General features: G+C 42.1%; 1 protein-coding gene across 4 annotated transcripts in view; it reads right to left on the reverse strand.

The window, feature by feature from the left end:
- Nucleotides 1–25,389, reverse strand: part of SH3KBP1 (SH3 domain containing kinase binding protein 1) — a 311,729-nt gene that overhangs the window by 80,580 nt on the left and 205,760 nt on the right. For all 4 annotated transcript variants that reach the window (XM_012784660.3, XM_012784664.3, XM_012784665.3 and 1 more), the window contains 2 exons: nucleotides 21,421–21,496; nucleotides 9,940–10,034 (listed from right to left, as the gene is read on the reverse strand). In XM_012784660.3, the coding sequence (XP_012640114.1) occupies nucleotides 9,940–10,034; nucleotides 21,421–21,496 (171 nt within the window). The remainder of the gene's footprint in view (nucleotides 1–9,939; nucleotides 10,035–21,420; nucleotides 21,497–25,389) is intronic.

Here is a 25,389-nt window from a genome sequence, read left to right on the forward strand (position 1 = left end):
AATTGCCTTTGCACACTCACCTGGAGATGTGCCCATCCCCCAGATGGTACACATTGCATCCCTTAGGTGTGGATTTACCCATCCCCTCCTCACCCCTCCCACCTGCCTGACACCCTAATGAATGTTACTTCCCATATATGCACATTAGTGTTGATCAGTTAGTACCAATTTAACGGTGAGTACATGTGGCATTTATTTTTCCTTTCTTGTGATACTTCACTTGGAAGAATGAAATGGTTAAAAAGAAATCAAAAGAACAACAACATTTCAAGGAATGTGAAAATTACATGAAAATTCAAATTTAAGTGTCCATAAATAGAGTTTTATTGGAACTCAGCCATGCCCATTCATTTACCTCTATGGCTGCTTTCACTCTGCAATGGCAGAGTTAAGTAGTTGCAACAGAGACTGCATGGCCCACTAAGGCTAAGATGTTTATTTACCATCTGGCCCTTTATAGAAGTTTGCCAAGCCCTGGTCTAGGATGTGAGGATCCTTATTTGCCGTAGCCCCCAACCCCCGGGGCTGCAGACCAGTCGGTGGCCTGTTAGGAACTGGGCAGCACAGCAGCAGGTGGGGGGGCAAAGCTTCATCTGTATTTACAGCCACTCCCCATGGCTCACATCACTACATAACCTCCGCCTCTTGTCAGATCAGTGACCCCCTCAGAGGCTCACAGGAGCTTGAACCCTACTGTAAACTGCGCATGCGAAGGATCTAGGTTGTGCGCTCCTTATGAGAATCTAATGCCTGATGATCTGAGGTGGAGCTGAGGCGGTGATGCTAGCGCTGGGGAGCAGCTGCAAATATGGATCATCATTAGCAGAGAGGTTGGAATGCACAGAGATCATAATAAATCAATTGCTTGCAGACTCCTATCAAAACCCTATCAGTAAGTGGCAAGTGACAAGGTAATAATAATAGAAATGAAGTACACAATAAGTGTAATGCGATTGAATCATCCTGAAACCATCCCTCTGCCCCCTGTCTGTGGAAAAATTGTCTTGCATGAAACCCGTCCCTGGTGCCAAAAAGGTTGGGGACCGCTGTTTATATGCAGAACCTCAGGGGCTCTTTGAATATTACTATAAAAAACATACCGTAAGGAGAGAAGCTTTAAATAGAAATGCTGGAAGCCCTGAGGAAGGCAGAAAAAAATGCATTTAATAGCTGGCTACCCTTTCCAACTAGGACTAAAATATAAAAGCCTTAAGTAAAACTATTCTTAAGAGAATGAATTTTAGTGCACTAGACAGTCAACTGTAAAATGAGGCGATTTTAAGTCTACAAGGCATTTATTTTAATGCCTCTTCTTAAATATCTGAGTCAGAAACTAAGAAAAAATATTTATAATATGAAAGATGACAGATTAAATGGCATGAATATAAGGTCTTTTTATAAAAATCAATTGGAAATGATGCTTAAAATTTTCAAGTTTAGTAATCATACTTTAAAATTCAGAATTAGCAGAGATTAAATCATATTAGCAGAGATAAAAAAGAATAATATTCAAAGATGACAAAGATAGGGAAACATTCTCATACATTCCTGCAAGGAAACAAAATTGGCACAATCTTTCAGAACGTGTCCTCAAAATGCACTGATGCAGCATTCATTACATTTAGCAATTTATCATCAGGAAATAATAACTGGTAACATTTATATAGCACCTATTATGAGCCAGGCTAAGTGCTTTATCTTCTTTAACTCATTTAATCTTCTTAACACCAGGAGGCAGGGTACTATTATCATCCCATTTCACAGACGTGAAAACTGAGGCACCGAGAGACGAGCAACCAGCCCAAGGTTACACAGCAAGTAGAAAGTAGCAGAAATAATTATGTGCACAATGACCTATGAACAAGGTGATGACTATGTGCAACATGGTCTAAAGTAGAGAAAAACTGGAAACAAGCTAAATATAAAAGAGGACTGTGTTACTCTCGCCATACAATAGGAGGATAAGGAATTAACCATGTTGCCAAAGATAATCATTTTTGACAAAGAGGATTATTACAAAATAAGTGTATATGATAGTGTACATGATATCATTACAAGGAGGGTTATTACAAAATAGTGTGTATGATATGATCCCATTTTTATTATAAACTATAATTATGTACATGTATGGAAAAAGTCTGGAAGAATAATTGCTCAAATATTAAGAAAGGTGAGGTCACCAGTAATTTTGACTTTTCTTTGTATTTCTCTGTTTTGTTTTTGTCTTTTTCTCTAAGAGTGGTACTTATAAGATTTTAAAGTATTACTTAAAAGTGTATCCAATGTCACTTTCCATCTCAGAAACCATACATTTTAAAATAATGCAAACATGAATGTAAACAGCTTTGAAATACGTAATAAGACAGGAGCTACACAACTGTAATAAATTACATTTATCCTAAGAAAAGTTAAAATAAATAATTTAAAGGAATTTCAGGAAAAGTACTGACCTTAATTTCAGGACAGTTCAATATACCAAGAAAGAACATTCAGTTACCAGGCATTTATCTTTTCATCTTCCTAGAATAACTTATCATAGTAATAACTATAATTTAACTTTTATGTTTCTAAAGTACTTTCAGCCACAACATCTCATTTAATCCTCACAACACCCTTCTTGCAGTAATCCGAATAGAAATGTTGGAAATAGAAAACAGAAAAAAAGCATATTTTCTCTAATTCTTTTAGATACCTGTGGATTTTTCTCTATGTTGCAGGAAAAAAAAGTGTCCCAAGATTGTGTTGCAAGGATTACTGATGTCCTGCCAACTTAAGCGTAGCATTCTGGAGAGATATGACAATTAGGCTGAACAAACACAGGGTCTCTTTAGACAGTTTTTTTATAAATTTGTGGAGGCACAGGAACCTGGGAATTTGCATCAGCTGCAAACTCATCTATCTGTGATGGAAAGGAACAAAATCGGAAGTAATGACCATCAAAATTTGGGGGTGGCATTGTTATGACTGTCTACTGGTAAACTAAAGAGATTTTCTCCCACCCGAAGCTCTACATTTACCATCCTCATCTAATTTAAAACTGTGTGTGTGATGGTAAACAAGCTCAGTGAAGAAGAGCTTTTGATCAAATGTACTTAGGATATCATGATTCTTCTCACTCGTCCCAGTGTCTTGGCTACTTTTAAGAGGAAGATAAAACAGCAGGAAACTGTATTCCTTTGAGTTTAGAGTGCTCTGAGAAGGAGATATGCTGTGACTTCTATCTTGAATAGGACATATGCAATCTAACAACGCAGGCCACTCTGCAAGAAATACATTCTATGGCACAGATGACTCATTTGCTGAAGCCTGACATTTTTCAAATATGTAGAAACCCAGATGATCCCAGACCTGTGCTTAATGTCTTCATTCACTCATAAAAAAAAACAAAAAAAAAAACATGTCCTTCTAATGGGTCTGTTAGCATGGCATCATCTTCAGAGTGATGCCTGCTAATTTACACCTCACCCTTGGAAGCACGTTTAAACCTAGCATTTGAGCTTTGCTAAAAGCTTCGGCAGTTCAGAGAAAGGGTCAAGTCCAGCAATCGATTTAGCTGATTGGCTTTCTTATACCGAGCTATGGATCTTTCTTGAGATTCCTAAAGCTATTTCTCTTTGTGGAGGCAACCTTATTTCCTGTGGGGTAGGAAGCAAGGAAGTCTGAAAACATTTTTCTCATGAATAAATGTTTCCCTTAATTAATGAATTAATGGGAGAAAGGCAAAAAAGGGAAATAAACATTTAGACCAAACAAAAGAACATGCAATCATCAAATGACTTAGGAAGGAGCTCAGAACTGCTTTTCTTTTCTTTCTTTTTTTTTTTCATAGTAACAGTGAACAGAAGGCTAGATGGTACCCAGGCCTGGAAGAAAAGAGGAAGGCAAAAAAAAAATACACTGAGCATGGGAAGAAGGTGGAAGAAAGCAGTGGAGGAGGTGAGATTCTGCCCCAAAAGAACCCACATTAGCCTTGGACCAAGATCATCATTCCCTTTGAACTATCACTTCATTTCTTTAGAGGTGACAGTGGAATCAAAGTCTTGGATGATCCAGAAACAAAGGCAGTGACATCCTGTCCCTAACAGATCAGAAACATGGATTCCAAAATGCAAGTGTCAGAAACAAGTGGATGGGGTAATAGCATGGTAATATTGTTTTTCTGATAAGTAATAGTGACAATATCATTAATTTATAAAGGAAGCTCCACAGGCACTTGCCCTAGATAGCTAGCAACAATGGATGACTCTCAATGAGTAGACAAGCTTCAACTCTGGGAGTGACTCAGCCCCACAGGAAACGTGGACTCACCCGCAGTTACCACCCTGCCCAGCCCCCCCAGTTCCAAGAGCACTCAACAGAGAGTCAGCAGCTGCCTTTGCCCTGGCTCAGCCACTGATTTGCTGGAAGTCCCTTGGGAAAGCTGCTCTGGGGCTCTGGGCCTCTGTCCCTCTGTTACCTGGAGAGAATATGCATGGCCCCACTTAACTCCCAGGGCTGATGTGAGGAAGAAGTGAGGTGCTGAGCTCCAGAGACACTTTTTTTTTTTTTTAAGACAGAGTCTCACTCTGTTGCCCGGGCTAGAGTGCCATGGCATCAGCCTAGCTCACAACAACCTCAAACTCTTAGGCTCAAGCGATCCTCCTGCCTCAGCCTCCTGAGTAGCTGGGACTACAGGCATGCGCCACCATGCCCGGCTGATTTTTTCTCTATATATTTTTAGTTGGCCAATTAATTTCTTTCTATTTATAGTAGAGACAGGGTCTTGCTCTTGCTCAGGCTGGTTTCGAACTCCTGACCTTGAGCAATCCGCCTGTCTTGGCCCCCCAGATTGTTAGAATTACAGGTGTGAGCCACCATGCCCGGCCTAGAGAGAGAGAGACTTCTGAGGAAAAAGGAATGGCAATGAGTATCCTGAGCTCTTGCTGCCAATGGCCCAGAAGCCTGCGCTGGGGAGCTGCGGTCCTGCGGGGAGACCCAGCTCAACCACTGTCTGGGACAGGAGAGAGGAAAACACATTGAGGTAGAGATGAATGGAGCTGGTTCTAAATGGGCCCTTACAGCATGTTCGGCTCCAAAGGAAGGAGCAAAACTCTTGGTTTGAATGTTTTGGCTCACCCCTGTATCCTCAGCATCTAGACAGTGCCTGGCACACCACACATATTCCCGAATGAATGAACGTCGTCAGGGGAAGAGGACAGGGTGCAAATTAAAATTGCTGCCAATAATCTTTGGTGGATAATCTTCACGGTCCACAGAAAGATGACTACACTACTGGCATTAGGGGTGCCACTAACTGCCTTTAGCTTTGGGTCCCCTCTTTCCTTAGGGAACATCTACCAGTTTCCTTCCATGCACATCAATGCTAGCTTCTATCATCTCCGTCCCCTTCCCTCCACCTCCACCACTCCATGATTTTAGCCAATAATATTATCTTCCTAGGTGTTTGTTTTAATGTCATCAGATAGGCTTAAAACAATGAAGAAATGGGAGCTGTGTATGCTTTAAGGGTCAAAGACTCCACTACCCAGTGAAGCCTTTTTTTTTTTTTTTTAAATAAGAAATACCTAAAGGTCCTCATTTACAAAGGGGTCACACAGGAAGTCCTTTCTCCTAGGTCAGAGGTGGCTGTGAGGGAAGGGCTGTTGCTCTGAGGCCAGGAGGCTGTCAGCCAAGAGTGGGAACACGGGCCGTCTCCACAGCATGGCACACCCTCCAATGGCAGCCACCTCACAGCTGAGCCCTGGTGTGGCTCCTGCCAAGCCACCCTAAGCCCTGCCCCAGGGAACTTCTCCAGTTGGAAAGCAGACCCAGGGGCTTCAAGAAAACCTTTTCAAACACGCTCTGAGCACAAATCGGGAAGGCAGGGATGGGGGCGGCAGGAACACAGACGCGGGAGCTATTTCTGAGTGACTGGAAATAAAAGCTAAACACAGGTGTGTTCTGCACGAGTGGAAATGGTCCCAAATCCGCAAGAATTCTTTATAAATAAACTAAAAAACAAACCATTCCGTTGCCATATTTCCTCCTAGTTTCCAGGGACGCACAGAAATAGTTCGGGTCTTTGCACATTATTTCAGGAACCGCAGAGGGCTTACAGACACCCACTAAAGGTGTCTGACTCATTTTCTAGAAAGCCACACGAACTGACAATCTAGGGCTAAAAATGAGGGCGACGCCTGCTCTGTGACTCCCGCCACGGCACAGAAAAGCAGGGCAAAGGGAAACCACCTTCACCGATACAAAAGGAAACATGGGTGGAATCCAGGGTCAATGAAGAACCTCTCCTCAGCAAACACGATTCAGATCTTTCACCTCAACTCATACACGTGATAAAGCTGCACATCAAAATGCATGCTGAACAAATCCTGGTGAAGCTATTCATTTTTATAACAGCGATAGTACACAGTCATCCCAATGAACTTCTCGGTGATTCCTAACATAGAGGAAGAGCTAAGAATTTTCTATAATGTCAGCAGGGTTTTACAGGCTCAGGCTCCATTTTTCCCCCTTTCAGCAGGCAAAATATTTATGGCATGTTTTCTTTCCAAATTCTTGCTAAATCTCCCCCAGTGTGAATTCTTAACTATTGTATTTTCAGTGGCTTTTTCACCATTTTAACCTACTTAACGTCACAGTGTTCTAGCCCTAGCAGCAAACTGGGCACAGACCACAAGAGCCCTTCCATTCCCCATTTCCAACGTCCGAGGAAGAACAGCCAGAATTGAGGTGACAATTCCTAGGATTATGAGTGTCACAGGCAGACCCCTCCCTGAGACAGGTGCTTTATATACCACATCTTAGTAAATCTTCATAGTGGCCCTGTGAGGTCAGCTTTGGTGGCCCTTGCTTTTATGGCTGAGGAAACAGGCTCAGAGGGGTTAAGTAACATGCCCCAGAAGACACAGCCAGCAACAGTGGCTCTGAGATTCAAACCTGGTTCTCTGAGTGGCCTTTGTCATCTGAACACACTGCTTCCGGCAAAATGGAATGCTGGCAGGTATTTTATGGAAAAAAAGTTAAAATCTGCACAAGTACAAGAAAGCAAGAGACCTTTCCCTGCAGATCATATAAAATAATTTTAAGAAATGATAGAGCACAGGGACTTTCCTTAAGCAACAAACTCAAAATGGGCCCAAGCAGTATGAGTTAAGACTGACTGGCTGTCTTAACTGTCAAAAAAAAAAAAAAAAAAAAAATCCCAGACATCAGGAATATGGTCTGGGTCAAGTCAGTGGGGAAACATGAGCAGGATGGGGACATACTGGAGGGACCTGTAGAGTAGCCACATGGACCAAGGCTAGAAAGCCAGACAGGCCAGGCCACCTGGGTAAAGGAGTGCCAGGATCATCTATCTGGATTTTGCAATAAAGGAAAGGAATGTTACTAAAGACTTTGGTGCAGAGGGGTTGTGTGAGCACAGCATTGTTATGGAATGACAGAAAGAAGGAGCTAGGGTGCTAGGGATGGAGCAGGTAGGGGGCACTGGAGCTGGGGAAAGTGTCCCTCCATCCTTTGCCATCCTGGCTCTCCTCTAGACCAGGTGCCATGCTGGGTGCTGGAGAGAGGGGGATGGGCTGGGCAGGTGCAGAAGGATTCAAGCCAGGGCTCAGCTCAGCATGGGCAGGAAGTGACAGGGGACAGGGACGAAGGAAGGCAGAATCCTCAGTTTCTGGTGCTGCTGGGCTTGTGCGTAGGGGCAGGGCAGGACCAGGGGGACCAAGTGTCAAAATGATATGAGAACTCCAGGCCCGAGGAGCAGGATAGGTGTGCAAGCTGGGTCAAGGGACCAAGTGTAGAGGGGAGATGACAACTGCACATTTTGCAAATATAATATTAATAGCAGGACGCTGCTTTAAAGTTTCCAAACTGCTTCTAAATACATAATCCATGAAACCAGAGAAATGGGATGCAACCCTCGGGACACTCTTGAAAGCAGCCTGCCACCTCTGCCTGTTCATTTCCCTGTACTGTGTGGATGGGACCAATAGATATTCCTTTTCTGACTAAGGTCTTTAGAAAAATCAGATTCTTTTTATCAGACTGGATCTCAGGCTGGGAGGTTAGGGACAAAATCATCACGATGAATATGTTCTCATCACAACATGTATTCAACAGAAGAACTGGAGTATAATGTGTTTAGATAGATATGTTCAGGTAAGAGATCATCTGCGGTGGTTTTTCTCCTTTTCTCAAACCTTTTTAAATATTATTGCTCCATTGGGTTTTCAATTAAAAAGAGGCGATCCCCTCTTTCAAAAACAAAACAAAATAAAAACAGGACAGTGAATCTCTCCACTGCAAAGCATGGCAGTTATATAATTCTCTGGTCACTTTATCAATACAGGGGGAAAAAAGCACGCTACCCCTTTCCCCTGTCTTACTAAAGCCAAACATCTGTGCTAATTATTAAAGTACATGTATTATGCTTCATATCCATTTAACAACTTCCTTATTCCATTTGTTTGGCCACAGGTCTGATTAAAAAGAGGAAATGCACAGTATATAAGAAAGCAGTCAAAGGAGGCATGGTGAGAAGAGGTAAAAAAGGGAAGAACAGCTTCTGCCTCGTTTGCACAAAGGAACAACAGGGAAGCATTCTTCCCTTCCTCTCATTTCCTCCTGCCACATTCAACACCTACACATACTGAAATAACTTAAGGGGAGAATATTTTACAGGTAAAAAGATGGACGAATTCATGGATGATTTGCAAAACAGGGAACCATTTGCTCTTCCAGAAAGGTGACTTTAGAGCTCTAGCATGGTTTAGCACACCACTTTTACATGGAGTCTGTGAGATGACCAGCTCTCTCCCTAAAACTCCTGACCTTTGGCAAGTTTCTTAACCTCTGGGGTCATTAGTTCCTTGGCGTCTTTGGATTAGGCTCTTAAATCACGCAATTTATAAAGCCATTTCTTAGAAGTAACCCCTTGATGATAATGGTAAATCCTACCCATCACTTTATGGACTAACCTAGGGGTGGAGGGAGACCAGGCAACACCAGGGTCCCCCACTCTCAGCAATGATCAGTGGGAGAGGGCCCCCACGCCTGCCCCTCCCACCCCACCTCCTAGAGCTCTCTCTCCATCCCCTGCGTCCCCCTCCCTGCCAATGCTTCCCAGCCCTGCAAGAGCTCACAGGTGGCCGTGACAATCTCCTGAGTCACCTTCGTGCTAAGGGAATTGTGCTAAGTTCCCTACCACTCCCTGGATACAAGAATAAAATCACCTTACACATCTTAAAGACTGTTCAGCTTCTCACCATATTTGACTATCATACAAACCCTGTACTTCAGAGAAAAGGCCACATCTTCCAGGAATCACTTAAATAATATGTCTTTCAACTACCTACTTGGTGAGTACCATTGCGTGAAAGCATAAACAGTACATGGCCAAGGCCCTGTTAAACCGCGTCACTTCACACGGGTTTTATAGCTCTCCCGTGTGTTTACAGGGCTCTGGCTGTAATGATAATAAAATCACTCAACCTTCTTAGCCCAAACAAGACAGGCAAAATTCTCTCAGGCACTCCACCTGTCTTTGATCTGAACAGCAAACATTCTTCAAGCGTTTTTCTGCCTGTGAGGCATGACCAGCCTTTTTAAAGCCCATCCTTGGATACCCATGACGCAGAGCTTTGCAGCCCAGCCAAGCAAGCTGCCTTCTGTGTTATTCCTTCTGGGACAGATTTCTCTGCAGGACCATGCAAATCTGTAAGCTGGCCCCACGACAAACAGCAATCTATTAAATTCTCAAGTTCATTCATTCACTTGGCTACACTGGGTACACTGGTATACTGGGAACGCTGGCCTGATCAAAAGGAAAGAAGTTCAGGACCATGAAAACCAAGTGTTTCAAGGGATAAAGCAAAAGCCTGTATTATCCATTCAAGAAACCAAAGCAGTTTATAGCTTAGAAGGCAGGAGAGAACCTTTGTTTACCTTATTGATAAGAGTGACTATATCTCCTTCTTTGATTGTCAATTCATCGTCATTCTGTGCCTCATATGGAAATATTACTTTGCAGTAATCCTTGGCTGTAAAAAGAAAAGAAAACACAACCTTTAAAATGCTTTGTCTAAAAAAAAATGCTTTATCTAATAAGCTGGTCCAGGAGAAAATGTTCTCTATCAAATTAATTTCAAGGAAAGGCACACGTAACAGGTGGGACATTACTACTGCATAAAGAGAGGGTCACCCACAGAAAATTACCTATGATTGCCCATTTTTGACTCATGTATATTTATTCTCTTCATTTTTGTCCCCTCACAAATCATGTGACATCATGAAACACTACTGACTGCTTTGCTTTTCTCAGGCAGAAAAGTAAAAAGGTTCCTTGGTCTCAGGAAAACAGACAAGTACCATTTTATATAGTCTTCAGGTATACGCATAAACACACATAACCTACAGAGGGCAAAAAGCTTAAATCTTGCCTCAGTGCCTTCTACACATTATTAAATCAGAAACAGGGCATTTGTATGTGTTACAAAGCCAAGATGGTATGTAAAATAATGAAAAATTACCCCATTATGGTACATCTTAAGAAACAAATGTCAATGTATTTATATGTGAACACATACCAATCACATATAGCCAACAAATATATTGACCTAACATTCTTTATACACATTTGGAGGGGGTGAACATGTTCAAATATGTTCCATAGCCCCATGGCCTTTCTGGGCAACCTGCATTTCATAGATGGGGCTGTTTCCCAGCAAACAGATGCATTATCCCTCATCAAAGAGAGAAAAATACTAAGGCCACTCAAAATCAATTCAAGTATGTCCTGAATTAGATGCTCTTGAAACTCTATCTGATGTTAAATCATCTCTATTCATCCAAAAGCACCGATTTTGAAGACAATGAAAACATTTGTAAGGTATTTGGAAAATTGAGACTTGAAAAACCAGGCTTTGATGACTCAGGATAGAAAGTAGAAAGAAAAATTCAAGACAATTAGTATCTATTGGGACAGGCATTTATTATTCTGCATCAAAGTTAACAAACCTAATGGCTTTGAATGGCTTTAGATATCTCCCAAAGATAAGGCCAGTTCCAGCAGACAGATCATAAACTAGAGCTATATACTTAAGTATCAATTATATTATCCCTAGTACAATTTATATCATCAAAATGTATTTCTTTATTTTGGTTAACATCTCAACAATCAAAGAAAATGATATGTAAAATAAAGGCTATTAAAAATCCATAATACAGATATACTGTGGTCTAGGACTGAGATGGGGGGGGGAGGGGAAGAAATGAAGAAGGGGAGGGGGACTCACTTTGCTGCTGTGCAGATATTTTCGTTTTCTGTACAATGGCTTGAAGATATAAGTTACATCCCTATCCTAGTGCTGGAGACCTTCCATCTTATTAATAAGTACTCTGGGTCTTTGAAGGCTTTTTTTTGCTCATTAACCTATGCAGAGGGGCACTAGTTCTAAATCCCATCAACATCATCATCCTAAAACCCACATAGTTACCAATATTCTGTCTCCTTTTAATTAGTAATAGCAAACCTCCCCAAATCTGAATTGGTCAAATGTTCTAAAGGAAGGGAAAAAGTTAAACATCTTTAAATTGGATAATGACAGCTCCCTACCAATTTTCCTATTGACTGTGCTAGTGAAATATGACTACCCAACCTCAAAACTTACAACACAAACACACACTGTATTATTGAAGAACTGCCCTGTAGAGTCTCGGCTTTAAGAATAACTTTGGATGAAAATCATGGAGACACTTTACAAAGGATACCCATGGCCAACAAAGAAATAAGGAACCAGTCATGTTTCTGTTTCTTTCAGTCAAAAAAAGTTAATTAAGTGTGGTAGAGGCCGTTGGTTAACTTCTCAGCAGCCATTCCCCGCCTCCTTCCTAGTGTACAGAATCCTAATTTGCTCAGGCATTATATTCAGCAATAGGGAACTCTCCCACAGCCCTGGAGATGAGTAAAATATGTCCAGGCAAATAATGTTAATCTCACTCCCCTTTGTTGGTGATTGGTTTAGGGGTAGGCATGTGATCTATTTCCAGCCAATGAGATGTGAGAGGAAATCTCCTGGGGGGGGTGTTAGATTTTGTGTGTGTGTATGAGAGAGAGAGAAAAGAGAGAGGAGAGAAGAGAGAGAGGAGAGACAGAGGGAGGGAATGAATGAATGAATGAATGAATGAATGAATGAATGAGAATGAGAGAGAGAGATTGAGATTGGTTTAAGGAAAATAGTTGCCCCAGCCTTTCTGCTTTTAACATTGTTTCATCTTTGTTAGAAGACAGTATACTGTTCGGTGCTCTTGCAATTGTATTTCCACTGTGAGAGGAAAGCCAAGAAAAAATCACTGAGAATTTGATGAATTTTAATAAGGTTTTACAGTTGTGTGACCATCACCATAATCCAGTTTTAGAACACTTCTACCATGCAGCTATGCGGTTTTATGTGTGAGGCATTAAACACAGAATTATATAGAAAGCACTACCCTGAGATAAAAGGCAGAGATACTGGTGGCAGTGGCTGTTGCCAACTCCCACTCTCCACAAAACAGGTTGCTGCAGCATGTGTCCCCCCTTTCTGTGTCCCTAGGACCCACAGAGAGCTCCCATTCAACATTTCTTGATGATGCCTGAGTAAGACCTATAAAGTAGAGGAACATTCGAGGGGCAGCAAGCAGGAGGAGAGGACTGTTGGCCAGAACTGGGTTCAGTCCCAGGTAGGCTTTCCCAAGCACGTGGCCTGAGGCAGCCACACTGTATCTCTGGATGACCTCAGTGTCCCTAGGTGTAAGATCAGGAGCCAGGTAAGGAGGGGCAAGAGGAGAGTTGGGTTCAGCAGAATACTTTTAGCAAATTTAAACTTAATGCAGAACTTAAACATAACATAACTAAAAAACAGAGCTGGTCTGGTCAGAGAGTAGGGCTGTCCCATCTTCTACCCAGGTCCCCAAAAACATGTCACCAAAGCTCTGGGAGCTCCAAGGAACACACTGGGCTAGGACTAAGTTCCTGCCAGTTCTGACTTTTCACGACTCTAGTTGCAGACGCTATCACCTAGAACTCCTGATCAAACATGGTAACCAGTGGCCTCACACACTTTTATGGATTATGATATATTTTAAAATAGTTTATTTTTTATTTGTGAGGTATCTGAGCCTTAATTGAGCAGTATTAGAAAATTAAAACATTATGTTGGGTTGGATATATCCATGGTTTTAAGACACTCAAAAAATAAATGTAGATACAAAAAAAAATTATTCACTCTGAGACTATAATTTTAATTTTATAGTATATGGAACAAAAATGGTCCTGACTTCAATTCAAATATTTATTGAAATACCACCAAGAAAAAGATATTGCCAGTTCTTAGGCCTGTGATATATAAGTAAGTTCAACTACCCCCTCCCATCCTTGCATGGAAGTGACAATCTAATGCCTAGAGAGGGGCAAAGGGAGAGGAATGACAAGATGGGAAGACAAACAAACATATGCTCACTACGATGGAGTATTGCTGTGGTGTTGCAGAGAAAGGCAAGATTACATTCAGGAGAGAGATCACAAAAATAGGAGGCATTTGATAAGTCTTAAGAGTATAATTCCAAATCCTTTTCGGACATGGGAAGATTATAAATTTTAAATGAGTAGCAGACAGAGATGGAGAGGAAGGGAGCAAAATTAATTTTTGGAGGCAGGCATTTTCTATCCCATCATCAATTAGATGAATTTAATTAGTCAGAGATCAAATAGGAATGAATATACACACACACACACACACACACAAAGAAATATAGGCACAATTTATCCAGTGACTGAGATGATTTTGTCTCTATTTTTTCTTTAGAAAGATTAAAAAATACTAATGAATTAGCATAAGAACTGAAATCCTAAATTGGTTCTTAAACTTTTTTTGTCTTAGAGTCCTTTAAGAATCTGATAAAAAGCAATAACACTATTTCCAGGAAAACAAAACATACACACACATTCAAATGTAGAGAAAATGTGTACAATATCAGAAGGCTCAAGGACCTTGAAGCTGCTATCTAGTTCCCAGATTAAGAGCCCCTGTACTAATTACTGGCCTTCAGATTTTAAGAAACTTGCCCTATTAAAATCATCAAGAAGTCCAATCATGAATCATACCCTCCCCAAAACATTTCACTCTCCAAACTTTTAGAAATTTACATAATATTAAAAACAGACTGTTAAAGGAATTGAACTCACATGCCCATATCACATGACTCCCTTCAGCTTATTTTATAATCTATTCGATAAAAAACAAACCAACTTAAGACAAACAAGCAAAAACCCCTCGGCTTAAAAAATAAAATAAAAGCAGAAGAAACAGAATAAACACATCAGCAAGCTGAACACACACACACACACACACACAAGAGAATAATATTCAATCCAGGACAACTCTCTGGGCTCAATTTTAGGATAAGAAGATCAAAATCCCATGTGTCCCAGTCAGAGTCTAGTAGGAAACCTTCCAGAGCTTTTAGCAGCAGTGGAAAGTACTAGGTCATGCCTAGAACTGGAGTTTTCTTTTCCTTGGGGGTACTACAACAAAAGTATCAAGCTCAGTGATGTCTACTTTCGCTAACATCATAATCAGAAATTCTTTCATTCAACTGACAAATATTTTCTAAGATGCTACTGGTTTATAATCCCTTATTCAGAACCCCTGGAGACAGAATTTTTAAGATTTTTGAAAGGAAATATGCTGCACATCCTATATAATATGCAACATCCCCAGCTGGGGTCTGGGGCTACATCTAACCATTAAAATTCTGCAGCAAAAAGATGACTGGTCACCCCAAGTGGGACAGATAGAGACTATGAACAGACACATGTCAATGTGGAACAAGTTTTATCACCCAATAATGAGTAATAAAACATTTCAGTTTTCAGAGTTTTTTTGTACTTTGGAATTACATATAAGGGTGTGGACTTCTATCATGTTCTGGGAAAGAGAGATTAAGGTAAATGAGATTAGTTATCTGGTTCTCAAGGAGCTTATAATAATCAAGCCGAGGAAATAAGGCGTGCATACACATAATTCTCGTCAAGGCAACACGAAGAGAGGATGAGATGAGAGCGATGCATTTGACTTAAAGCATCAGAGTATCAGAAATGGGGAAATAACTTTCTAAATAAGAGACTTAGGATCCTATCGTAGAGGAGTAAAATGGCAGTGGGCTTTGTAGAGTGTTCTGGGACAATGAGCAGAGGAGGAGGAGGATTGGGGCATGTTTTCCAATCATCCCTGCTGCTAAGAATTGTGAGGGGCACCTGTTCATTCTCTAGCTTCCCAGACCCCTTTCCTGGGGATCTGATTCTTCAGGTTCAAGGTGGGAGGAGGAATTCATCTACTAAACAAGCACCCTGGAGACTCTCATTATCAAGCTTAAAAACCCTTAGTCTCGGGCAGTGGTTCTCAGGCTTGAGTGGGCATGAGCCTCAGGTACAGAGATTGTAAAGCCAGATCACCGGGCCTTGCCCCCAGAGCTTCAGGTTCTTTAGGGCTGGGGCAGGACCTGGGGGTTTGCATTTCTAACAAGTTCCCAGTGATGCTGCTGCTGCTGCTAGTTCTGGAACCATACCATGAACCACAGATCTAGCAATGGGCATTAGCGAAGGTTCAATGCTAGGAAGGAGCAAAACAAGTGTGGGGACCCAGAGGGTGGATCAGTGTGGCGATGGCAGCGCTGGGGGTGAGTGTGTTGTGTACTAGATTTAGACGAGAACTCCAGTTCTGGGTCAGATTCTGAGGATCCGGGCCTAGTAAAGAGCAGTGAAATACATGTGTAATCAATAAATAATAACTGAGCACCCACTGTACTCCAGGCAGCAGTGGGGCTAGCAGTTCGAAACTAGGGCTACCCAGAAGACATTGGCAATACCTGGAGACAATTTGCTTGTCATAACTAGGGGTCAGGGGAGCGTTGAGTGCTACTGGCATCTAGCGGGTAGAGGCCAGGGATGCTGCTGAACATCCTCCGATGCACAGGACAGTCCCCACAACAGCGAATGCCCAATTGTCAATACCGCCGAGGCAAAGCAGCCCTGGTCTATATTTAAATCCAGACAGGGAAATGAAACACAATGTGTCTGTCACTGTGTCTGTCAATGCCAACCCAATGCCTTCCTTTATTAAGAAGCTGACTGTCACCCCAAAGCACTCCAAATAACTACCTTTGGTCTTGGACGCTGCTGGGAATTTGACTTCATATTATTTCACAAGTATTCATGATGACACCTTTTACTCTCTCACTTTAAAAGAGATAAGTATTTTTTTTAAAAAAAAAGAAAAAAATGAAACTCTGATAAGCAAAGCCCTTCTGTTCTCTCTGCTGTGGAGCAAAGGAGCAAAGGCCGGATCTCTGCTCCCCTGGAGCATGTTTGGGAGAAAGGAAACCCACCAGGCAAGCACAGAGGGAGTTAACCTTTTTCTCCATGAGGACTGTATCTAAAATGCAGATCTTAAGCCACATGGGTAGGTCACCCTCCTGGGAAGCCCCCCCACTCTGAATCCAGACAGCTAGGTCTGTGTTGGAGGTACTTGGTGAAAGGTGCCTCCCAGGAAGAGGGGCACCCTTGGGACATCAAACCTGAGGGCTTTAGTATATGTCAGGTGTGGGAGACGCTAAAGGGGTAGATAGGAAATACGCTTCAAATTAGATGTGCCCAAACCCCCAGGCGCAAGAATGAGTGAGCTCCGGGGAGGAAGCATGAGCAACACGGCCAGCCTGCAAAAATAGGAACAAAGGTGGATATTAGGAGGCTGAGGAAAACCCAACACAAGGGAATGGACCCTGTTTAAACTTGTGGTGAAAAAAGCCAAAATAAGTCAGACTGAGAAAGTGACACTCTGCCCAGCCATTAGTCGGGCTGGGGTGACAGACATAGATAAGGCCAGCTAGCTGCAAAGTGATCAGGAAAGAGTTCCTCTCAAGCACATACTGCAGCTGTAAAGCGTCCTTAACAACCCCCTTCTCTGAGTGCTACTAATTTCTTACTCCCTGAGAAAGTCTGTGGTTTTAGAGGACAAATGATCAGAAACTCTGTTTTTTAAAAAATTATCTCAATAAGAATGAAATGTTCTTCTTTTGCCTGAAGGTACTAAGTCACTGTGCCTTAGAGAAGCAGCCTGGATTCCCAGCACGAGTGCAGTGCCTCACATAAGGGGTTTGTGGACACAGCATTGCACATGTATCTTACTCCATAAATACCAAAGAAGTAGGACCCAGGTCTACACAGTCTGGACCTGAGGTAGACTCCTTGCCACAGCCCTGCTTTGCTTTAAGCCTACCAAAACATTGCTTCATTTAAATTTCATTAAATTCCACCCCTCCTCAAGATCTGCAACTACCTTCTCTTTTGTTTGGTGTGACATCCACAGGTCCCCCAGTATGTAGTCTCCCTGGTCACAATGCACCAATAAACCTGACTTTGTCAGAGGTCTTAAGCTGGTTGGGCTAGAGCAGTAGCTAGTAAGAAAAAAAAGGCTCTGGTGAGGCCAACACTGGCAACCATTGCCAACCCTCAGACCCCAGAACAAGCCCAGGGGTCTTACATGAGCAAATGTGTCCTTTTCTTTTCTTTTTTTTTTTTTTATTTTTGAGACAGAGTCTCGCTTTGTTGCCCAGGCTAGAGTGAATGTCGTGGTGTCAGCCTAGCTAACAGCAACCTCAAACTCCTGGGCTCAAGCAATCCTCCTGCCCCAGCCTCCCGAGTAGCTGGGACTACAGGCAGGCACCACCATGCCCGGCTAATTTTTTCTATATATATTAGTTGGCCAATTAATTTCTTTCTATTTTTTATATAGTAGAGACGGGGGTCTCGCTCTTGCTCAGGCTGGTATTGAACTCCTGACCTCGAGCAATCCGCCCACCTCGGCCTCCCAGAGTGCTAGGATTACAGGTGTGAGCCACCGCGTCCGTCCTACTTTTCTTATAGTGTATGAAGCTGTTTCCCTAGCAGGGAACTCTGGAAGCAAGTGTTTAGAACATGCTTTCGAAGAACGTTCTCACCATTGTGTTTAAAGTTTCATTATATGTGGTTTCCATATGCACATTTAAAAGCTAAATCTAAGCAGGTTTCCGTAGAGATGCATTTTGTGCTGTTTTTATACAGTAAATGGAACTGTTTTCCAAGCAGACAACTTTGTAAGCAAGTATTTAGAACATGCTTTTAAGGAATGTTTCTACCATTGTGTTGAAGGTCTCACTGTGAGGGGTTTACACATACACGTTTTAAAGCCAAATCTAAGTATGCTTTTTAGAGATGCATTATGTGCTGTTTTCTTACAGTGAATGGAACTGTTTTCTGTACAGAGACCTCTAACTCTGTATTTGGAGCATACTTTTAAAAGATTTCTTCCCTTTGTGTTTAAGGTCTTATTGTGAAGGGTTTACATATACACAATATGTACACTTGGCAAAAGGGACCCATGGCTAATAGCTTTTAAAAGACTGTCTAATCTAGAGCTCAATAAATCATCCATCATTTCTAATTCTCCATTTCCTCAACCACCACATCATATCATGTGCCCACTGATTCCATGGCACTTTTCTAGGCTACATGGTGGTGATACTAAATAGAAGATAGAGCCTCAAGCTAAGAGGGACCAATGGTCTAATGATAGCATGTCACCATGTGTCACTGTCATAGAGGACAACTCCTAAGAAGCAAGGCAATGAACAGAGTGATGATTGACTGGTACGAGTGTCCAGTTATGGAGTGAGGTAAAAGAAAACTTAGCCTTTGCCCTATAGTTATAATTTATTCAGAAGCTTGATCAGCCCTTGTACAAATTCGGCCAAGGATTTTTTTTCCTAAGCCACCTGTTTAACTGGTCTTCTGAATCTGTAAGATTAAACTGTTTGTTCAGAAAGATGTTAAACAGCCCTTTCTTTGGACTATTTTTCTATTCCACAGAGGCCACGAATCTGTATCGATTGTAATGAGAAAGAGGGAAACTCCAGATGTGGTGTGCTGGAGAAACCTCAGGGCACTTCATTATGAATATTTAGATAGTTTTCTTCTTGTTATGAAAAGTATGCCAATCTGTTCCCTTGCAAGAGTTTCCAATGAATTTCAATATCATAAAAGCTTTTTGGGGGGTGGGGAGTGCTAGTTGTTTAAATAAATCCTGATCAGCTGAGTTTCACTTTCATTCAGAAAATACCAACTTACATGAATTTTTTTTTTTTTTTTTTTGAGACAGAGTCTCACTCTGTTGCCCAGGCTACAGTGCCCTGGCGTCACCCTAGCTCATAGCAACCTCAAACTCCTGGGCTCAAGTGATCCTCCTGCCTCAGCCTCCACAGTATCTGGGACTACAGGCATGAGCCACCATGCCCGGCTAATTTTTATATATATATTTTTAGTTGGCCAATTAATTTCTTTCTATTTTTTTAGTAGAGATGGGGTCTCGCTCTTGCTCATGCTGGTTTCGAACTCTTGACCTTGAGTGATCCTCCCACTTCGGCCTCACTGAGTGCTAGGATTACAGGCGTGAGCCACCACACCCAGCCCATGAATATTTTTTGAATCATCACAACTCTTAATTCTGATGTGAGCTTGTATTTTAGCAGGCTAAAGAGACAGGTATGCAGGAAGCAGCTGCCCTCTTCTGCACTCCTGGGCAATTTTTGTTATAGGCTTGTCTTCCAACCAGAAGGAAGAAGGAAGCTGCTCGAATCCCAAGCTCAGTGTCATTCCTAATATGTAATTAGTCAGCACTCTGTGGTTTGTCCCCTAAACATAGGTGTCACATCAAAATCCAGAAGAAGGGAAATGGACCAAATGGAGGGGGCTTTTTAGAGGACTGGGGTGTCACCAAATGGAAGTCATGGGAGAACAATTACCCCAGAATTTGCCCTTGACAATGAAAGCAAGAGAGAATGGGTGGGGCGAGATTAACTTCACAAATTCTTGCTCTGGGGTCCATGAAAAATGTCTGTCAATAAACATCCCTCAGGTCTTCCCTGACAGTGGTAATTCTCCTTCCTGACCCGCTACCCATTTGCGGGCATACTGACATCTATATCCAATGGCATTTTCTCATATTCCCACCAAATTGTTCACATCTTCCTTTTGCCTCTCCCATCCATCTGCTTAATCCTCCGAATGCAGAAACCTTCCACTCTGAGTTGTAAAGCTTTTAGAATTGAATCAGAGGATGTAGATGCTGGGAGAAACCTCAAGGGGTTTTCTCTAGTGCAGCCCTCTGAGTTCACAGACAATGCAGACAATGAGGAGGAAAGGCAGAGAAATAAAATTATTTGCCCAAGGTCACATGGCTAGCTAATAACCGAGCTAGTGCTAGAATACGTGCCTTCTGACTCTTGGCCAAAACACACCACTGGCCTCTGTAAAACCACTCTTTATTAGTAACCCATCCCTCATGCTGATGCTTCTAGAGTGCCAGGTGCATGGATGTAGTTAATAGATACTTGTAGGACTGAACAAAGCTTGGGCTGGAGCCAGATACTCCTACACGCTCCAGGGATCTGAGCATTTGGAACTGTGTTCATTTCTAGGCCCAGGAAGCCCAAGAGACCCCAGAATTACTCTGAAATGACACTATCCGATATGGTTGCCACTAAGCACACGTGGCTATTGAGCACTCGAAACGTGGCTACTCCAAATTGAGATATGCTCTACCTGTAAAATACACTTGGGATTGTGAAGACTTCCCATGAAGAAAAGAATGAAAGTATTTCATTTAATAATGATATACAGATTACATGTTGAAATGATATATATTGAGTTAAGTTAAACATTTTAAAACTGAGTCCAACTGTTTTCTTTTCTTTTAAATGCAGCTACTAGAAAATTTTACATTACGTATGTGGCTCACATGATATTTCTACTGGCTAGAACTGTTCTAAAACACAGCTAACCCTTTCTGTCCACCCACCTAATCCTTCCAAAAAGACTTGAGTCTCCTGCCCACAGACATCCAGAGGTATCTGGAGGTATTCAAGCAGAGACATGCTGAGGGTGCCCTTGGGTCATCAAGGGTCAGTAGAGCTAGTTGAGTGGCTAGGCCTCTCTGACCTGAAGGCTCATGAATCCCTAAGGTGCTTAAGTTGCCATTCTCTAGAATCTTTTTGCCACTTAAACTACTCAAAGAGCCCCGGTTACATACGGATAAACCCTAGCTCTGTACATGGGCAAGATACATATGACAGAAAAGAACCATGTTCTGCAAAGGGGAGAAAAACCTGAGAGTTTTGAATCTAACTTGTGCCCACCTTAATGATGGGGATTTAATGAAACACATTCATGTGCATTTTTCTTGGTGTGTCTGAAAAAGTTAGCAAGATTACATAAGGATTTTTTTAAAAGCATTTCGATTATTATAAAATCCTTATCTGCTTTCCAACGTCAAATGCATAACTAAGGAAACTCACTCTTTGTCCTGCTGTCCATTTCTGTTTTCGACGAGTCTGGAGCTGCTGTAGCTGGAGGTAACTTCTTTCCAATAGTCTGAGGAGGGGGAAAACAGAAGATTTTTTACTTATCAAGATGATCGTTTCTATTAAGCAAAGGAATAATACCAAGATCATAATGACAAAATGCTCAACACTGGTTCTAAAAACCACACCCTTAAGTTCACGCACTGCTCTGTGTATTGGCTGCTGCTCTTCCATAAGGCCTTACCCTCAGTGACAAACAAGGGGGAAAACTAGGTCAAAAGGGCTTTGTCCTTGTAGGCACTCAGTGCCTTTTATTCTCTTTCTTCCTTACTAATACTCTTATTAAAAGGCTGACTATTTTTAGCAGAGAAAACAGATACAGTTCTTCTCGTTTTATGAGAAGCTGACTCAGTCTACGGAGGCGCAATACCTGGCCCAACAGAAGTGCTCAAAAGTAACTACAAAGCAGAAGAACAGAAGGAGGAGGGAAGAAATCAAAGGAAAGGTAAAGGAATGGTGGACCAGGAGGACAGAATGGCTGGGCAGGCAGAAGCCAGGGTGGTCAAGGCAGCTGTACCTTATTGCACTTCTGTCTAGCCATTTAAAATTCCATCTGCAGGCCGGGTGAGGTGGCTCACGCCTGTAATCCTAGCACTCTGGGAGGCCGAGGCGGGCGGACTGCTCAAGGTCAGGAGTTCGAAACCAGCCTGAGCAAGAGCGAGACCCCCGTCTCTACTATACATAGAAAGAAATTAATTGGCCAACTAATATATATAGAAAAAATTAGCCGGGCATGGTGGCACATGCCTGTAGTCCCAGCTACTGGAGAGGCTGAGGCAGGAGGATCGCTTGAGCCCAGGAGTTTGAGGTTGCTGTGAGCTAGGCTGATGTCATGGCACTCACTCTAACCTGTGCAACAAAGCGAGACCTTGTCTCAAAAAATAAAAAAATAAAAATAAAATTCCATCTGCTTCAGAAGGAATAAGGGGACACACTCATGTCCTCTAGGACAGATCCACCTACCCCAAAGGCAAAAACAAGTCAGCCAACAGCTCCCTTCCCTCCAGTCTTTTAACCTTCCAGGGCTTTGAAAAAGTCCAACGCCTTAGATTCTACATATTTATTGACTAGTTTAAAAAAGAAAAAGATGATGAGTTTGTTTGGAGTTCATTTCCTTTCTTTCATTTGAAGCTAATTCTACTATTATTCATTATTTCTGAACCATTCATAGAGAAGACTGGATATTGTCTCTGCCCAAAGATGTTCCTGAAAACACAGGCAACTTAGCAGGTCAAAAATAGAAACCAATAAACAGACTCAGTGGTTCCAAAGGTGAGGTCTATTCCCCACTCTTCTCCTTTGCCACCACACTTGCGTGATCATGACTAATGCCCAAGGAAAACGTCTACTGATACCAAGGAGATGGGTCAATCAACGTCCCCAGCAATGAAGGGTTTCACCAGTGAGAATTCCAGCCCCCGTGAAAACCAAACATCTCTGCCCCTTGAACACATAAAGAGGAATGAATTGCATAACTCAAAAACTGGCAAGGTGGAATTTTTCTTCAGATAAAACTGATTCACCACAGTTTTTAATTTGAAAAAGTTCTTCATGCTTCACACGTTGAACCTAACATTAAATATGAATAAATCACAGAAAGAGGATAAGATAAATCAAATCCTCAGCTCTTCATGAATTTTTAAAAACATTTGCGACAGAAAGCCTTTACATTTTACACGGTGACATTTTTATTTAGTGCTGCAGGGCTTTTTATATTGGATAAAAAATGAAACCCAAAATAATATGTCACCCCTCAACTGCTGCTAAGTACTCAAACTAATAACATTTTATGATTCCAAGGGATCAGCGGGGAAGAAAAAAGCTTGATATGATTCTGGCATAAGGTCAAATTTGATGAAAAACTGTTCTTAGAATTATCTTGCAAAATCAGGTATTGACAATAAAAATAGAAGCTCTCAAAGCGTCATTTCATTCGCATTCCTGTTCACACTTTCAGCAGCATCCTTGCCAATCTCTTTGTTTTTCCATTTCGGGGACTGGATAAAGTATCACTATTGTTAGCACATCAGGAAGAAGAAAACAAAAGCAACCAGTACTTCAATTATTACTGACAGTGGAACGAGGAAATCAGGAAATACAATAGTAAACGTTATTCCCACTCCTGACTTTGTTTTAAAAAAAAAAAAAAATTGAGACAGGCAATGGTTTGGACTTTAAACTAGATGCTTTCGTTTGGAGAAAGTTTTGCAGGTTGTACATTCTTACAACTTCCCCTTCTTTTGTAGCAAAAGAAAGTACTGCACATCATCTCTGCTGTCCTGGTTTATCAGAATGTCCAAACTAACAGACATCAGGAAAGGCCACCAATTAAATACAGTTACTTTGGTATAGAAAGACAGAAAAAAGGCAAAGCTTACTCTGTTTTTTTTTTTTTTTCCCCCTTACTGTTTCAGAAGATCCAGACTGGCCTCTGCGTGGATCCAAGCAACAGGGGTGACAGCAAAGCTGATATTATACTCATCTTCTGGCGTGCTAGACCTTAAATCCTGCCTTGTCCTTCATGGACCATGATTAAAAGTCTAGATAGAATACAGCAGGTTCCACCCCTCTCAGCCCCGGTTCTGCAGGTATTCCAGAGATGAGGATTATTCCAGGGTTTCTCACTTCTGAAGGATATACACCTAGAGAAGTGTGGTCTCCACACCAGCAGCACCTGAGAACTTGTTAGTAAAGCAAATTCCCAGGCCCCGCCCCAGACTTTCTCAATCAGAAACTCCAGGGATGGGGCCCAGCAGTCTGACAGAACACACCCTTCCTGGGACTCCGATGCACGCTCAAGGTTGAGAACCACTGACCTAGGTGTAGGAGGGATTCCATTAGTATTAATTAAATACCTTTTCTTCGATTAAAAATCACATGCCTATTCTCATACACAGATAAATTATAAATCCTCTTTTTTACTCTTCTTCCTCTTTTCTCTTTCATCTTTTCCACCAAGTGCTTTCTATCTACCTTCTCTAGTCTCACTGGCATAAGAACTTGTCATCGCTACTAAATGAGTCAGTTTAGAGAGGAACTTGAGTTTAGCAGAGCAGACAGTGTGACACCATCACTGAGGAAAGAATGGGGAGTCACAGTTGGTCGTGAGGCCCTTCACCAAAGGCAAACTGAATGGAAGGGAGGAAAAGTGGTTCTGAACCCAGACTGGAAGGCTATATGTGGTCTCTCTGGGCTCAGATTTCCTGGAAGGCCAAGCAGGCAGTTCTCCATGGCTGCACTAACCTTCAGAGAGAGCCAAACCCTACTGCTCCTTTGTAGTGTTTCCCTTTTCTGGCATTTTAGGTGGGGCATTTCTTCATTGCAGAAGACTGTCTCACATGCCAAAGGACAGTTAGCAACCCTTGGTCCTGCCCACTGAAAGTCTTAGTGCCCCTTATTCATTGCATCTACCCCAGACACCCCACACCTTTCCAAATACCCCCAGTTGGGGCCCTCCAGTCCCTGCCCTTCCACTATATACAAGACAACGACAAAGGGCAGTGTGTTTATTGCTTTCCCATCAGCCTTCCAGCTCCCCCTACCTCTGAAAACATCTTTGGTCCACTGGGCATAAAATGAACAGAATCCCCAATTTCAAAGGGTATGCTTCATGAAAGCAATGTCTAGCTCCAGTACACAGATAGGTCATGTGTAACTGAAGGTCAGCCATGATGCAAGGCTAAGTAGACAGAAAAATCAGGGAATCCCATCCATACATCTCTCCCCCACTTAGCAGGCAGCGAAAAAGGATAGGCTTCTATCCTTCTTGGTTAGGCTTATAGTGACTGACTGTGGAAGAGAAGATAGGCTTCCTCCACAGAGTACTGGGTTCTTGCCTTCTTGGGTACCATAAAGAAGATGGCTTATCCAGGACAAGCACAAGCCATGCACTTAGGTGCTGTG

The sequence above is a fragment of the Microcebus murinus genome, chromosome X (genome assembly GCF_040939455.1).
Source record: "Microcebus murinus isolate Inina chromosome X, M.murinus_Inina_mat1.0, whole genome shotgun sequence".
Taxonomy (NCBI): domain Eukaryota; kingdom Metazoa; phylum Chordata; class Mammalia; order Primates; family Cheirogaleidae; genus Microcebus; species Microcebus murinus.